We start from the raw sequence: 18,227 nt of genomic DNA on the forward strand, positions 1-18,227 counted from the left end.
AACTAGTTGCTAAAGGGACAACAAAAACCTCACAAAAACTCCATGGGGTTGATTTACTATGACCCCTTTCACACTGGGGCAGTAGCGGTAAAACACTGCTAGATTTAGCGGCACTTTACCACTCTTAAAGCGGTGCTTTTCACCCCTGCTAGCGGCCGAATAAAGGGTTAAAAGCTCCCGTGTTGCGGCACTGCCAAATCACTTTGCAGGCAATTCAGCAGCACTCCCCATTCATTTCAATGGGCAGGGGCAGTGAGGGAGCGGTGTATACACTGCTCCCCCACCGCTCCAAAGATGCTGCTTGCAGGACTTTTTTTCCTGTCCTGCAAGCGCACCGCCCCAGTGTGACAGCCCTCAAGCTTTCACACTGGAGTGGTTTGAGAGGCACTTTACAGGTGCTATTTTTAGCACAAACACACCTGTAAAGCGCCTCAGTGTGAAAGGGATCTAAGGCCGATACACACTGGTATGATATGACAGTTGTACCACTTTGGTTCCGACTTTGCCCTGCAACTTGAAGTCCGACATGTGTCGACCTTCAATGAACAGGAATCTGACTTTGATCCCCGACAATACCAGGTACTGTGTCTGGTATGAATCTTTAGGACAAAAGGGTGAACCGTTCCAGGTGGAGTATTGAAGAAAATGCCCTCCTCAAAGTGGAAGCCAGGTGCAGGCTCAGCACCTGTAATATTGAAGAAATGGATTCTGGACAGCCACACTCCGATAAAAGCCTTTATTGTAATGAAAAGTCAATGTTCATTCGACAACATAAGCAGGACAAACAGCTGATGCGTTTCACAACATCATTGTTGCTTAGTCATAGCCCTCCTGCCCCAAAGCACCCATCCCCCATGTTGAGGGCATGCGGTCTGGTACGGTTCAGGAGGGGGGGGCCTCACTCGTCCCCACCCCCTTTCCTGACCTGCCGGGCTGTGTGCTTAGATAAGGGTCTGGTGTAGATTTTGGGGGGGGCCCCAACACCGCTTTTTCGGCGTGTGGGTTCCCCTTAAAATCCATACCAGACAGAAGGGCCTGGTATGCTCTTGGAGGGAAACTCATGCCTTTTTTTTTTTTCATCTGGCATAGAGTTCTCCTTCAAGATCCTCATCAGAGCACACGTCACATGCCAAAGTCGGGTTAGTCAAGATGGCAATCCGACTTTGATCTGACTTCAGTGATATTCAATGGGCTGAAGTATAATAAAAGTCAGACCAAACTACTGCAAGGAGCATTTTCAAAGTCGGATCGACTTGTGTCAGACCAGTTAAAATGGCTCCCATAGGGAAACATTGATTTTCACACGTCATGCGACATAAGCTCCCAATGTCGCAGCGTTTGACGTACCAGTGTGAACCCAGCCTAAAACTGGAGAGTGCAAAATCTGGTGCAGGTGTGCATGGCAGCCAATCAACCTTTAACTTCAGCTTGTTCAATTAAGCTTTGACAAGAGAACCTGGAAGCGGACTAATCTCTATGCACAGCTGCACCAGATTTTGCACTCTCCAGCTTTAGTAAATCAACTTCCTTGTGTACGATCCACTGTGATAAGATCAGTGCCAACTAGGGATGAGCTCAGGCATGTTCGCATGGTGCACGTGCAGAGCCCGCCAGGAAGTCGGCACAGCGCTGCGCTAATCACAGGCAGTGAGACATTGCCCGATCTCTGCAGACGCGCATCGGGGCAATGTCTCACTGCCTGTGATTAGCGCAGGGCTGTGCAGACTTCCTGGTGGGCTCTGCACGTGGACAACGCAAACACGCCTGAGCTAATCCTTAGTGCCAACATTACACGCTTGCCCACACTAGGTGGCTAATGATAATGTTAATAACAGCCTGATGTTAAAAAAATGAACAACAAACAAGAGTCTGAAAAGGAGATACAAAGAGAACACAAGTAAAAAAACATGATTAAAGTTTCTGTATACACCTTTAAAAAAATTAATGCAAAATCAGCAATGATAAAAAAGGCATTAGGTCTTTACCTCGCTTTCTGCATATGCTACCAGTTTAGTCCAAGCATGGAAATTGAATGGCTTCCACATCACTGTTTTCCAGAAAGTGTTGAATTCAGGAGGCATACCACTTTCCACACCACAGGATTCCTCATCACTGCCACTACAGTCCTCTGTGGTCAGAACATCGCAGTCCGTGGTGGACAAATCATATGTAGGGGGATTCACTGGAGATGAAGGGCAATAACTTTACACGCAGAACACTTACACTTATATTGTGCATTTCTAATATTAGACACTGTGTTATGCAAAGGTAAAATTACACTAAAATATCCCCAATTTTCAACAGCACCTACGGCTCTGCAAACGTCTGCCCTTCTTTACCAAGAAAGACCCACCTAGTCAGTCATTTTCAGTGTAGCATAATGAACATTTTTCAAAATAAAAATAAAGCTCATACATTTTGTGTTGGTTATATCATTACAAATCAGATCATGAACTAATCCCAAATACAACCTTCTATATAGATAAACTACAAGCAAGGATGTTACTACAGTCACACAGATGGGTTTCTTAATAGATATTCACTAATTCTCAAGAGCACCCCAAAACCCAGGGGCTGTCATGCAATATTACCAGAGGCTGGCATGGGGCCCCGTTCTATTGATTAATATGTAGGGTTGCAACGGATCAAAAAACTCACGGATCAGATCATTTTTCAGATCAGCAAATAATAATTGAATTTGCAAAAACCTGTGAAAATTCCACCACCATATAGTCCCCACTGTAATATCTACAATCTCCCCACTGTAATATACATCTCCCCCACTGTAATATCCACGTCATCTCCCCCACTGTAATATTGGCTGAGTATGGCTGGGTACAGCTGAGCATGGCTGGGTATTGCCGAGTATTGCAGAGTATGGCTGGGTATGGCAGAGTATTGGCAGGGTATGGCAGAGTATATTGGCAGGGTATGGCAGAGCATGGCTGGATATTGCAGAGTATTGGCAGGGTACGGCAGAGTATTGGCAGGGTACGGCAGAGTATTGGCAGGGTACGGCAGAGTATTGGCAGTGTGTTGCAGAGTGTTATAAATTGATATCCAACATGTCACACTTCAAAATTGCGGCCGCTCGTGGAATGGCGACAAACTTTTATCCTTAAAAATCTCCATAAGCGACATTTAAAAAATGCTACCGGTTGCAAGTTTTGCGTTACAGAGGAGGTCTAGGGCTAGAATTATTGCTCTCACTCTAGCGATCACGGCGATACCTCACATGTGTGGTTTGAACACCGTTTTCATATGTGGTCGCTACTCACGTATGTGTTCGCTTCTGTACGCAAGCTCGGCGGGATGGGGCGTGTTTCAAAAAAAATAAAAAAAGGTTTTCTTATTTATTTTACCTTTTATTTTTACACTGTTTAAAAAAATAAAAATAATTAATTGTGTCACTTTTATTCCTATTATAAGGAATGTAAACATCCCTTGTAATAAAGTAAAAAGCATGACAGGTCCTCTTAAATATGAGATCTGGGGTCTAAAAGTCCTCAAAGAGGTATGGGCAGAAGTGACGTTTTGACATCGCTTCCGCCCAGCTATGGTATGGAGACGAGTGGGGGCCATCTTCCCCTCACTCATCTCCACACCTAGCAAGGAGACACACACGACCGCCTCCGCCGCTGCCGTCGGCTCCAGATTGCGGCGGGGGGGCCCTCTCCCGCCACCGATAAAAGTGATGACCATTTTTATCTTGCAGCTGGCTGAACATGGGGATACCAGGGTTATGGCAGCTAGCTGCTGCTATAACGATATCCGTCCCCAACGTAGGGACATACATTGGCATGCGGCGGTAGGCAAGTGGTCATCAGTGAGAGACAGAACAAAAAAAATCCAGAAAAACGCATTTGAAAAATGTTATAAAGTGATTTGCATTTTAATGAGTAAAATAAGTATTTGACCCCTTTGCAAAACATGACTTAGTACTTGGTGGCAAAACCCTTGTTGGCAATCAGAGGTCAGACATTTCTTGTAGTTGGCCACCATGTTTGCACACATCTCAGGGATTTTGTCCCACTCCTCTTTGCAGATCCTCTCCAAGTCATTAAGGCTGCTTTCACACTGGGTCTGTTAGCGGTAAAAAAAACTAGCAGTACTTTACTGCTGTTTGAGAGGCGCTTTTTGTTAGCGGGACGCTTTTAACCCCTGCTAACAGGCGAAGAAAGGGTTAAAACTGCCTGTGTTGTGCCGCTTCTGAAGCACTGCCCATTCATTCCAATGGGCAGGGGCAGTGTAGTAACGCTGTATACAGTTGCTTCTACACCACCCAAAGATTTTCACCCTGCAAGCACACAGCCCCTGTGTGACAGCTCTCAGGCTTTCACACTGGGGAGGCATTTTTCAGTTGCTATTTCTAGCACTAAAACGCCTGAAAACTGCCTCAATGTGAAAGTAGCCTAAGTTTTCAAGGCTGACGTTTGGTAACTCGAACCTTCAGCTCCCTCCACACATTGTCTATGGGATTAAGGTCTGGCTAGCCCACTCCAGGTCCTTAATGTGCTTCTTATTGAGCCAATCCTTTGTTGGCTTGTGTTTTGGATCATTCTCATGCTGGAATACCCATCCACTACCCATTTTGAATGCTGTGGCTGAGGGAAGGAGGTTCACATCCAAGATTTGATGGTAAATAGCCCCGTCCATCATCCCTTTGATGCAGTGAAGTTGTCTTGTCCCCTTAGCAGAAAAACACCCCCAAAGCATACTATTTCCTCCTCCATGTTTAACTGTGGGGATGGTGTTCTTGGGGTCATAGGTAGCATTCCTCCTCCTCCAAACATGGCGAGTTGAGTTGATGCCAAAGAGATAAATTTTGGTCTCATCTGCCCACAACACTTTCACCCAGTTCTCCTCTGAATTATTCAGATGTTCATTAGCAGACTTCAGAGGGGCCTGTACATGTGCTTTCTTGAGCAGAGAGTGCTCTTAATCTCAGCTCGTTACTTATATGGAAGACACTTGGGAGTCAGAAATCTTGCTGATTAACCACTTACAGACCGGACCATTTTGCTGGTCAAAGACCAGACCACTTTTTGCGATTCGGCACTGCGTCGCTTTAACTGACAATTGTGCGGTCGTGCGACGTGGTTCCCAAACAAAATTGACGTACTTTTTTTCCCACAGATAGAGCTTTCTTTTGGTGGTATTTGATCACCCCTGCGGTTTTTATTTTTTGCGCTATAAACAAAAATAGAGCGCCAATTTTGAAAAAAAAAACGCATTATTTTTTACTTTTTGTTATAATAAATATCCCCCAAAAATATATAAAAAAACATTTTTTTCCCTCAGTTTAGGCCGATACGTATTCTTCTACATGTTTTTGGTAAAAAAAAATTGCAATAAGCGATTATTGATTGGTTTGCGCAAAAGTTATAGCATTTACAAAATAGGGATAGTTTTATAGCATTTTTATTAATAATTTTTTATTATTTTTTTTTTTTACTAGTAATGGCGGCGATCAGCGATTTTTATTGTGACTGCGACATTGTGGGGGACCCATCGGACATTTTTGACACATTTTTGGGATAATTGTCATTTATACAGTAATCACTGCTATATAAATGCAGTGATTCCTGTGTAAATGACACTGGCAGTGAAGGGGTTAACCAGTGGGTGGCAGTGTAGGGGGTTAAGTGTTCCTAGGGGTGTGTTACTAACTGTGGGGGGGTTGGGCTTTCATTTAGTGAACACTGATCTCTGCTCCAATCACATGGAGCAGAGATCAGCGTCACTAGTTGCTAGGCAGAATGGAGAAATGCCGTTTACACGGCATTTCCTCCATTCAGCCGTCCCGTGGGACGATCGCGGGGATGCCCGCGGCGATCGAGTCCGCGGGTCCCGCGACCGGACTCACGGGGGTCCCGACCAGCGCGGGAGCGCGCCGGTGGCGGCGCGCTCCCGATGGCAGAGCAGCATTGAAGATTGGACATACCTGTACGCCAATATGCCTGCCCGTGCCATTCTGTCGACGTACATCGGCGTGCGCTGGTCGGGAACCGGTTAATAGAGGATCAAATACTTAATTTGCTCATTAAAATGCAAATTAATTTATAACTTTTTTGAAAATCCTTTTTCCTAAAAAAAATTTGTTGTTATTATATCTCTCACTGTTAAACTAAACCTACCATTAAAATTATAGACTGATAATTTCTCTGTCAGTGGGGAAATATTTTTTTCCACTCACTGTACCTACAGGAGGACTGGGCAAGGGCAAACAAGAAAAAAAAGTAGGCCAGCTCAGGATAAATTCTTCAGCTACCAGTATGCCTCAGTTTTGTAGCAGAGTAGTACCCGAGTAGGATCATAAAAACAGGGGGGGAGGGGGGGGGGTAGATGGGACCCTCAATGGACTCCAAGAAAACCAATAAAACGATTTTACAGTTGATACAAAAATCCTATTTTCTTTCTAGTCAATTGAGGAACACAAAAAGCTGAGGGGTGGGCAACACCGCTAACACGCCCAGGAAATCAAAAGAGAACTGGGGACTGCCTGTATTTCGAAGAGTTGCCAAAATAGCCTTTCATCTGAAGCTGCATTAGATGAGGCTGCAATGTCCACCTGGTAGAATTTAGAGAATGCTTGAACAAAACAATCAGCTGTTTGATGCCAAAATGCCCAAGAACCCCCTGCCATACCTTGGCATTTGCCTAACCCCATCCTATGACTCCCTCTATCAGGCAGACTACCCCTCTCTCTTTAGGAATTTAGGCAACCTCACTTCCTTGACCTCCCTTCAGTTCTCTTGGTTTGGAAGAATTCATACACTTTACATAACCTATTTGTCAAAGCTCCTTACCGTACAGTCTTACCGATCTCCATTCCCAACCACATACTGCGAATCGAACAATGTAAACTGATTTGTTTCATTCAGTAGAGCCATAGACCGTGCTGATCCACTGCTTCTGTATTATATCGGCGAAGGTTAGCAGGAGGCTTGGCAGTACCCAACCTCAAACATTACTATACCACCGTGCAAATTTCTCCTCTCGCTTCCCTGGTGCTTCGATGGTAGCGTGAAAGAGAATAAAATACATCTACGAACTCCTGGTGCTCAACGGTATCTTTAGAATACTTAAAGTAATTGTAAATGATCACCTTGTAAAACAGCCCATTCAGTTTAAAATAGAAATGAAAGGCAAAACATTTTTGTATAGATATTAAGGTTGCACCGATACCGATACTAGTAGTGGTGCCGATACCCAGCATTAGCAAGAGTACTTGTAATCGTGGAAATGCTCCGATGCTTAATCTGCTACCTGTTGCACCAGGCCAGCTTCCTCAGCATAGCAGGTGGAGGGGGGGGGGGGTTTCAGGCAGCCTCACGGATGATCGTGCAGGCAGTAAGAAGCACCGATCTTGCTGTATAGCTTTAAAAAAAAAGCCACTAGCAGACGCTTCTCCTCCTCCCGCGGCTGTCAGCTGCATTATTGAAAGCTATACAGTGAGATTGGTGCTTGTAACTGCCCACACCGCTGCACCAATCACCCCCGACTGTCCCCTGTGTCCTGTTCTGGCTCCTGGTGTCCTCCTCCAGTCCCCCCCTGTCCTGGAACTGTCAGGATGGAGAGCAGAGGAACGAGACGATAAACATGTAATTTACTGGCTCCTTCCTTTTCTGAATGTACACGTGATCACTGACTGGGGAATCTCTGCCCTCAGTCCCTTTGCCTGTCTCAAAAGGGAGATGTCAGGGGTCTATTTAGACCTCTGATATCTGACCTCCCCTCAATTCCCGCAATGGTACTACAGCCTGTCTGATACTAACAAGGCAAAGGGAGTGGCCATAGGATTCAGCAGCAGTGTTCTTTTCCGCTTTGTTGAAATGCTAGCGGACAATCATGGTCGGTATCTTTTTCTAAAGGGGTTTTTGGGTAACACGCGCTGCACGTTGGCAAACGTGTATTGCCCTAACCGACACCAACCTGCTTTCCTATCCCAGATTCTCTCTAAATTAGCGCAATTTGCCGATGGTATAAATATCCTAGCGGGGGATATTAATATGCCGCTGGACCCCATCTTAGACACCTCGCAGGGCCGCTCACACATCTCGTTTAAAAGTTTGTCCCCACTTAAACGCAAACTTCTCGATCTACAATTGATCGATGTATGGCGGATGCTCCACCCTAGAGACAGGGATTATTCTCACTTTTCTAAAACACACCAGTCGTACTCACGCATTGATAACATTTTTTTAGACCACCACCATCTCCAACTTCTAAGGTCCGCTCATATAGGCACAGCCACTATATCAGACCATGTACCCGTGTCGATGTGTATGACCATGCCCTCCTTAGCGCACCGCTCCAATAACTGGAAACTCAATGACTCTCTCCTTTCTGGCCAGGTGGAGGTTTCTGAGTTGTCCACACATATGAAACAGTACTTCAAGGAAAATACCTCTCCCGAGTCCCCCCCCCCCTCTGTGGTATGGGAAGCTCACAAGGCTACCATGAGGGGACGACTCATTGAAATGGGTTCTAGGAAAAAAAGGGAGCATGGTCAGCAGATCGCGCAGGTCCTGAGTCAAATTGCAGAACTGGACAAACAGCATAAACTTACTCTACATGCATCCCATTTAAAAGCCCTCACTCTAAAAAGGGAGGAATTAAAAACCCTCCTAGATCTGGACACTAAAAGGAAATTCCAACGCTTCGCTCAGACGATATATGAGTGGGGAAATAAACCCGGTAGACAGCTGGCGAGATCCCTCAAGGCGAAACAGACCAGGTCTTTTATCCCCAAAATAAAACTCCCCAATGGCAATATAGTACACGCTACCCCCCACATAGCCGCAGCCTTTAAAGACTATTATGCGGATCTATATAATGTGCAGAGTGAAACAACCCCGCTAACCCCGGGAGAAAAACGCAACCGCATACAGGCGTATTTAAAAGAGGCCAATTTACCCACGCTATCCACTTCCGCACTCCAGGCACTAGAAGAGGACTTTACGGAGGAGGAGTTCCGGGTAGCCCTAAAATCCTCACCCAGGGCCTGACGGGTACACTATTTGTTACTATAGAACATTCAGTGACGTCCTACTCCCCTACCTCACGGCATATGCCAACTCAATATCACGCAAAACCTGTTTGCGGCCGGAAACCCTTACAGCCCATATTACAGTCATACCTAAACCAGGTAAAGATCCTACAGTATGTAGTAGCTATAGGCCGATTTCCCTGCTTAATGTTGACGTCAAACTTTATTCCAAGGTTCTGGCCAACCGGCTACTTCCCCTTATCCCTAGTTGGATCTCAAAGGATCAGGTTGGCTTCATACCCAGTAGGGAAGCCAGGGATAATTCCCTCTGGACCATATCCCTGATTCAGTACGTTCGACGGTGCTCCCAGCCCACCCTACTTGTTTCTACGGACGCCGAAAAGGCGTTCGATCGAGTGGACTGGGACTACCTCAAAACGACTCTGCATCACCTGGGACTTGGCCCTAAAATGTTCCACCGCATAACCTCCCTTTACTCCACTCCCACTGCACGAGTTTGCATAAACGGCTCTCTGAGTGACTCATTCTCGCTCTATAACGGTACCAGGCAGGGCTGCCCCCTATCCCCGCTCCTATTTGCCCTTACCCTTGAACCCTTCCTGTCCACAATTCGACATAACATTAATATCCAGGGGGTTCAAATAGGCTCCACAATCCACAAATATGCGGCATATGCTGATGACATCTTGTTTTTTGTCCAACAACCCCGTATCTCTCTGCCTAATTTGATGTCGGCCCTCTCTACTTATCAAAAGCTTTCCAACTTCAAAATAAATTTTTCTTAGTCAGAAATTTTGAACATTAATCTCCCCAGACGAGAAGCAGACTCTATACGGCCCCTCTTCCCTTTCAGATGGGTCCCACGTAGCATGAAATACTTGGGAATCTACCTTACGCCAAGTACTCACTCCCTCTTTCAACATAACTACCTCCCCCTACTGAACACAATCAGGGAAGATCTGAGGAAACGGAAGAGCCTCTCGCACTCCTGGCTGGGGAGGGTTAACATTATCAAAATGAACATATTGCCCAGAATCTTATTCCTATTCCAAATGATCCCCATGGGGGTGCCCATGGGGTTTTTTACAACGCTGCAGACCATGATCTCCCGCTATGTTTGGAGGAAGAGTCACCCCAGAGTGTCCAGGGACATCTTACACCGTTCCAAAGATGCTGGGGGCCTGGCCCTGCCAAATTTTAGAGCATATTACCACGCTGCCATACTCTCCAGGATAGCAGATTGGAAGTACGCCACTAAAACCAAGCTGTGGGTTGCCTTGGAACACTTTTTATGTGGTACAGACCTTACAGTTGCACCATGGATCCCTCGCACGTACAGACATCTTAGCAGTGAAACCTCCTCGCTCACATCTTCCACCTTAGCTATATGGGACAACTTACATAAGAAGTTCTCCTGGTCTTACAACTCCCCCCTAATGCCTCTTCTTCAACATCGATACTTTTTGCCAGGACTACTAGACCCAGGCTTTCGGGCCTGGTCCCCTGACAGACCCCTGCTGCTGCACCAAGTCCTCCGGAACACTGTCATTAAGCCTCTATCGGATATACTCCGTACCAAACCCATTACATTCCTGGATAGGTGGAGGTACGCTCAGCTACAGTGCTTCTTGCGGGCCTTGCCTCAACCACTAAGAGGTCCTGAGACTCTAACTGATATTGAAGATGTGTTTTACCCCAAGGATCCTCCTTTGCACTGCATATCGATGTTCTATAAAGCCCTTATTAGACTCCTCCACAACTCACTCCCGTCCTTTCTGGCTAGATGGGAAGAGGATCTAAACGCAAGCCTCACAGATCTACAAAAAAGGAAGGTATTACAACTAACCCACATCTCATCTATTGCCTCACAAATGGCTGAAGTTGATTACAAATTGCTCACCAGGTGGCACTACACTCCAGCGAAACTTCACCAGATGTTTCCCGAAAACTCCCTGCTATGTTGGAGGAACTGTGGATCCAAGGCCACTCATGCACACATCTGGTGGTCATGCCCACTCATCAGACCATTTTGGTCCAATGTCATCCAAATCATTCAGCGGATTACGGGCATTAACATCCCTAATGATCCTTGGACCATTCTCTTCCATGCAACCACAGATCCTGTTGGCCTGTACAAACGCTCCATAATCCCTCCCCTGCTGAACACAGCCAAGGCACTAATACCTGCCCTATGGGGCCAACCCAAAATCCCGTCTTTGCATTGTTGGATGCACAAAATTGCGGCAGTTCATTTCATGGAGGACATTACTCACACCAATAAGACTACTTCACAAAGAACCCTCTTGACATGGTCTTGCTGGAGGGAATTCACCACCACTTCATTATACAAGGAACTCTTAACACAATCTCACTGAAGCGGAACACACCCTTGTACAAACCTCCGGAATAGCTGCATCCCTCAGAGGAGTCCCCCCTTCAACTCTTCAAGAGGCGGTGCCATGCCCCACCCCTGAGTTTGTTACTTGCACAGTGAAGAATCCTTTATACTGATTCTATACAAGTTACCACGCAGGCCACCCTCCCCCCTCCCTCCTTGACTCTCCTTTCCTTCTTTTTTCCCTCTACACTTTATCACCTTTTCTTGTTCTTCTAGCAACACCTCTCAGCTTCTGTGATAGACAACATGATACCCGAACTAGTGCTGTGCACTTTACCCGTACCCTCCAATTTGTTTGTTTCAATGGCACTTACGTTATTTCTTTACTGTATAGAGTACCAATATACCCTGTTGGTAATTGGTAACCCTGTTACTTGGCTCAGGAGATTGGGTGTTGTGAGTAGACTTTACTGTAAATGTTTGTTGTTTGTCTCTAATAAACATTAAACATAGACCCCCGATATCTCATCAAAGTCACCCCTCAACTGGGCTTAATAAAAAAAAAAAAAAAAAAAAGGAAACTGAATAAATAAATATTTAAAAGGTCAAATTGTAAAAATAATAAAAATAAACAAAACACTGACACAATCCATTGGCTGACAAAGCTTTTCGATATACGATGCCTTGCAAAAGTATTCACCCCCCCCCCCCTTGGCATTTTTCGGGATTTGTTGCCTAACAACCTGGAATTAACATGGATTGTTTGAGGATCTGCATCATTTAATTTACATATAGACAGACGGAGTGAGCGCTAACAACCATACAATGTTGACCACCAATCTAATTGCTTGTGTACAAGATTGCAGATGCAAGTGTGACAAATGAAAAAACAATGGCTTAAAAAAGTCCATAAATATTGTAGAGATAGCAGCTTTGGAAGGCAGGCCTGTTTGAAGAACAAGAAGCAATGTTTCCAGAAGAACTCCATCATTTAATTTACAGAACATGCCCACAACTTTGAAGATTTTTTTTTTTTTATTGTGAAGCAAACAACAAATAGGACAAAATAGCAGAAAAGGTCAACAAGTATAACTATTCACCCACCTAAAGTCAAAACTTTGTGGAGAGACCTTTTTCGGCTATCACAGCTCCAAGTCGCTATGAGCTTGCTACATCTTACCACTCTGATTTTTGCCCATTCCCCCTTGCAAAACTGCTCCAGCTCCTTCAAGTTTGATGGTTTGCACTTGTGAACAGCAATCTTGAAGTCTGACCACAGATTTTCTATTGGATTCAGGTCTGGGCTTTGACTAAGCCATTCCAACACAATTCCATGTTTCCCCTTAAACCAACTCAAGTGTTGCTTTAGCAGTGTGTTTGGGGTCATTGTCCTGCTGGAAGGTGAACCTCCATCCTAGCCTCAAATCACACACAGAGTGGTACAGGTTTTGCTCAAGAATATCCCTGTATTTAGCACCATTCATCATCTTTCCCTCAACCCTGACCAGTTAACCAGTTCCAGTTGCTGAATATCATCCCCACAGCATGACGCTGCCACCACCATGTTTCACTGTGGGGATGGTGTTCTTTGGGTGATGTGATGTGTTGGGTTTATTGTTTTCTTTGATGGCCAAAAAGTTAAATTTTAGTCTCATCAGACCAGAGCACCTTCCTCCATACATTTTGGAGTCTCCCACATGCCTTTTCGCAAACTCAAAACGTGCCATTTTGTTTTTTGTTGAAAATAATGGCTTTTTTCTGGCCACTCTGCCATAAAGCCCAACTCTATGGAGCCTACGGCTTATTGTAGTCCTATGTACAGATACTCCAGTCTCTGCTGTGGAACTCTGCAGCTCCTCCAGGGTTACCTTAGGTCTCTGTGCTGCCTCTCTGATTAACGCCCTCCTTGCTTGGTCTGTGAGTTTTGGTGTGCGGCCGTATCATGGCAGGTTTGCTGTCGTGTCATGTTCCTTCTATTTGGTTATGATAGATTTAATGGTACTCCTAGGGATCAAAGATTTGGATATTTTTTTTTTTTTAAACCTAACCCTGACTTGTACTTAACAACATTGTCCCTTACTTGTTTGGAGAGTTCCTTAGTCTTCATGGCAGTGTTTGGTTAGTGGTGCCTCTTGCTTAGGTGTTGCAGCCTCTGGGGCCTTTCAAAAAGGTGTGTGTGTGTGTAATGACAGATCACGTGACACTTAGATTGCACATAGGTGGACATCATTTCACTAATTATGTGACTTCTGAAGGTAATTGGTTGCACCAGTGTTTTTTTATGGGATTCATAACAAAGGGGGTGAATACATACACACATGCCAATTATCCGTTTTTTTTATTTCTGAAAAATAGTTTTATGTATATATTTTTCTAATTTTACTTCACCAACTTAGACTATTGTGTTCTGATCTATCACATATACTGTATTTATCAGCATATAACACGCACCTTTTTCCCCTTAAAATCAGGGGGAAATCATGGGTGCGTGTTATATGCCGATCCCCTGCCGTTGCTCAGCTTCTCTGCCGTTCTCGCCGGCTTTCGGAAGCCGTCGAGAACGGGCGAAAATAGCGGAGAACAGCCAAAAATAGCTGAAAGCTACCGACCGCCAGCGAGATACACAGGACATCCGCTATGTATCTTGGCAGCGCCATTTTTAAGCGGCAAGCCGGCAAAGACACTGACAAGGCTGCAATGCGAGGCTGCAAATGACCGACAAGGCTGCAATGCGAGGCTGCAAATGACCGACAAGGCTGCAATGCGAGGCTGCAAATGACCGACAAGGCTGCAATGCGAGGCTGCAAATGACCGACAAGGCTGCAATGCGAGGCTGCAAATGACCGACAAGGCTGCAATGCGAGGCTGCAAATGACCGACAAGGCTGCAATGCGAGGCTGCAAATGACCGACAAGGCTGCAATGCGAGGCTGCAAATGACCGACAAGGCTGCAATGCGAGGCTGCAAATGACCGACAAGGCTGCAATGCGAGGCTGCAAATGACCGACAAGGCTGCAATGCGAGGCTGCAAATGACCGACAAGGCTGCAATGCGAGGCTGCAAATGACCGACAAGGCTGCAATGCGAGGCTGCAAATGACCGACAAGGCTGCAATGCGAGGCTGCAAATGACCGACAAGGCTGCAATGCGAGGCTGTAAATGACCGACAAGGCTGCAATGCGAGGCTGTAAATGACCGACAAGGCTGCAATGCGAGGCTGTAAATGACCGACAAGGCTGCAATGCGAGGCTGTAAATGACCGACAAGGCTGCAATGCGAGGCTGTAAATGACCGACAAGGCTGCAATGCGAGGCTGTAAATGACCGAAAAGGCTGCAATGCGAGGCTGTAAATGACCGAAAAGGCTGCAATGCGAGGCTGTAAATGACCGACAAGGCTGCAATGCGAGGCTGTAAATGACCGACAAGGCTGCAATGCGAGGCTGTAAATGACCGACAAGGCTGCAATGCGAGGCTGTAAATGACCGACAAGGCTGCAATGCGAGGCTGCAAATGACTGACAAGGCTGCAACGCGAGGCTGCAAATGACACTGATAAGGCTGCATTAATGGGCATTTAAATGTACGTTTTTTTTCCTTAAACTTCCCTCCTAAAAGTTTTTTCTTTAAAATTCCCTCCTAAACTTGGGGTACGTGTTATACACAGATAAATACGGTAATTCAGATTAAAAAAACATTGAACTAAAGACTGTAATGTAACAAAATAGGTAAAAAGCCAAGGGGAGTGAATACTTTTGCAAGGCACTGTATTCAAATACACCACTATACTTACTCATAATCTTCTCAAGTGCCAACCAGAATCTCCCAAACGTCTAACCCCATTTAAAAAATCGCTTTTGAAAAGACCCCTACCTGTTGGGCCTAGTTTCAGACCTGTACGCCTCACTTACTGATTTTATGGGCCCTTGCACACTCAATGGGAAGCTGACCTAGGCAAAACGTCAGACCAAGCCCCCTGTGATCAAATATGGCTGGGCTCTTCTAATGCCGAGCCATATTTGGGTGGGCATGAGTAATAATAAAATCAATAAGTGTCCAATAAATCAATCAGTGTCCAGTGTTGTTGCTGGTTTAAATGTGCCCGCTAGTTTAAACAATCTCAATAAAATTTCTCCTCTGTGATTAAACTTTTCCTGTGCATTCCTAACCTTGGACGCTTATTAGACACTTATTGATTTTATTATCACCCATTAATTTACTGGACAACTATTGATTTATTATTAATTTGTGTCATTTTTTTATTTGTCACATTTTTTGATTGATTCACTTATTATAATATTATTTGGACCATTTAGCATTATTTAATGTTTCGATGATTGCGTACAGTATGTGTGACACAGACACTAGCATATTGTACATAAATGAATGAATCATTTGGTGGCATACCATAAGTGGTGTATTTAGGAATATATGATAGGGGTTAGCGCAGTCAACATTTTGTTGTTATCATTTTCTTTCCAGCGAAAGGTAAAACAGTTTATTGACTGCCGCAAACAAAACAATTTTTCACAATTGTTAGGTTAGAATTATTTTATTTAAAGGGGCCTTCCCGGTCGCTATTTTTTTTTTTTTTAAGTCAGCAGCTACAAACACTGTAGCTGCTGACTTTTAATAAGGACACTTACCTGTCCAGCGAGCCCGCGATGTTGGCCACCTGAGTCCGATCCGTCCATCAGATCGACTGCCGGCTCCTCCATCTTAACGAAGTGAAACAGGCAGTGGAGCCTTGCAGCTTGACTGCTCGTTTCCTACTGCGCATGCGCGAGTCGTGTGGTGGTTTGTGAATGGCCCCGTTGTTTTCTGGGACACACACACACATGTCTCAGAAGGCAACGGGGGCACTCGCCAAAGAGGAGGAAGCTCCACGATATAGGAAGAGGCAGAATAGGAAGCCTGCCTAGCAGCAGCGGTTTCAGGCAAGTTAAAAAAAAAAAAAAGTATATATTTTTTTCATTGTTTTTAAGTTTTAATGCCATTTTATTTTAGGGTGGCCCTCCATTTTAATTTTGTTGCGCCAGTAGCACATATATTTGATTTAAATTGGGAGCTGTGTCTGTGCGGATGCTGCATCCAATTAACATAAATGGGCCTGCCTGCACAGGGATGGATGAAACACATGAGTATACACTGTAGTACACTCCATGTTAATGATATGTGGTGCCATTCTGCGACCTCCTACCTACCTGAACCATGGGGTACTTCTACCCACATGTGCGTACCTGCCTGCACAGCATCCATTCACAGATCTGTGATTGAAAAACTACAGCAGACGGCCTCTTACATCTCAATGGATAACACCATAGCGGAAGGTCCATACCTGGAGGAACAGTCTGCAGAAAGCAGAGCATTGCACCCATGAAACACTGCTCACAGTTGCAATGCTCTGCATGCCCCAATGCAGATTAACACATGCACATGTTTTTCTATTGCTATATGGGTGCATTTATTACCGAAATGTTTGTTTTTATTGAGGACGCAGGGTCGGTTGTTTGCATCTCCCTCCAATTGTTCTATAGAGAGCCAATATGAGGCGCTGTGCACACCACTGCATATTCTGCTTTCACCTACAGGGCCATTTTGGGAGCTGGGGCCCCTGAACAAATGGACAAGACACATGACTCCCGTTATATGCCCCTTGAGTCCGTCACCGACTCAGTTCCCGCCCACTGAACACCGCGCCACAACACCCGACACTCACACTTATCGGCATTATAAATAGTCAATAATCAGACCTGCTGGCGAAAACCTTCTACGCTTCCTCGGGTCCGCCATGTTGTCCCTCTACGTCATCAATGGGCGACATCCAGTTTCCCTGTCCGAGCAGAGCGGGGCGATGGTGGGCTGTGCTGTATACAAGAGTCCTCCTCCTCCTCCTAAAGATACACAGTTCCGCCTGACTCCTCCGTGTACTGTAGTCATTCTGATTTTCCGGGAATAAAATAATGCATAATGTTGTTGTCCTCTTTAGTTTTACTTTCTATGCATTTTTAACCACTTTCAGACCGGACCATTTTGCTGGCTTAAGACCAGACCACTTTTTGCGATTCGGCACTGCGTCGCTTTAACTGACAATTGTGCGATGTGGCTCCCAAACAAAATTGACATCCTTTTTTTCCCCACAAATAGAGCTTTCTTTTGGCGGTATTTGATCACCCCTGCGCTTTTTATTTTTTGCGCTATAAACAAAAAAAGAGCGACAATTTTGAAAAAAAACACACTTTTTTACTTTTTGCTATAATAAATACCCCCAAAAAATATCTAAAAAAAATTTTTTTTTCCTCAGTTTAGGCCGATACTTATTCTTCTACATATTTTTGGTAGAAAAAAAATTGCAATAAGCGATCATTGATTGGTTTGCGCAAAATTTGTAGCGTTAAGAAAATAGAGGATCGTTTTATGGCATTTTTATTAATAATTTTTTTTTTACTAGTAATGGCGGCGATCATCGATTTTTATTGTGACTGCGACATTATGGCGGGCACATTGGACATTTTTGACACATTTTTGGGCCCATTGTCATTTATACAGCAATCTGCTATAGAAATGCACTGATTCCTGTGTAAATAACACTGGCAGTGAAGGGGTTAACCAGGGGGTGGCAGTGTAGGGGTTAAGTGTGTCCTAGGGGCATGTTACTAACTGTGGGGGGCTGGGCTGTGTGTTAGTGAACACTGATCTCTGCTCCAATCGCAGAGATCAGTGTCACTTGTTGCTAGGCAGAACGGTGAGATGCTGTTTACATCGGCATCTCCCCGTTCAGCCTCCCCGTGAGACGATGATTGTGGGTATCCCCGCAGTGATTGAGTCTGCGGGACCCGCGACCTGACTTACGGGGGTCTCAACCGGCACACACGCAAT

General features: G+C 45.1%; 1 protein-coding gene across 2 annotated transcripts in view; it reads right to left on the minus strand.

Annotated features, from left to right (window-relative positions):
* LOC143935649 (pre-mRNA-processing factor 39-like) overlaps positions 1 to 17,203 on the minus strand; it is a 103,431-nt gene extending 86,228 nt beyond the window's left edge. The window contains exons 1-2 of one of the 2 annotated variants that reach the window (XM_077459676.1): positions 17,102 to 17,203; positions 1,986 to 2,182 (exon numbers count right to left, since the gene is read on the minus strand). In XM_077459676.1, coding sequence (XP_077315802.1) covers positions 1,986 to 2,182; positions 17,102 to 17,141 — 237 coding nt within the window. In that variant the 5' untranslated portion in view covers positions 17,142 to 17,203. Of the gene's footprint in view, positions 1 to 1,985; positions 2,183 to 17,101 lie in introns of those variants that run through there. The other variant, XM_077459685.1, reaches the window with a different exon arrangement.
* Positions 17,204 to 18,227: the final 1,024 nt, after the last annotated feature.

This window comes from Lithobates pipiens, unplaced genomic scaffold (assembly GCF_037356315.1).
Source record: "Lithobates pipiens isolate NorthernLeopardFrog02 unplaced genomic scaffold, aLitPip1_a1.2 Scaffold_10, whole genome shotgun sequence".
Taxonomy (NCBI): domain Eukaryota; kingdom Metazoa; phylum Chordata; class Amphibia; order Anura; family Ranidae; genus Lithobates; species Lithobates pipiens.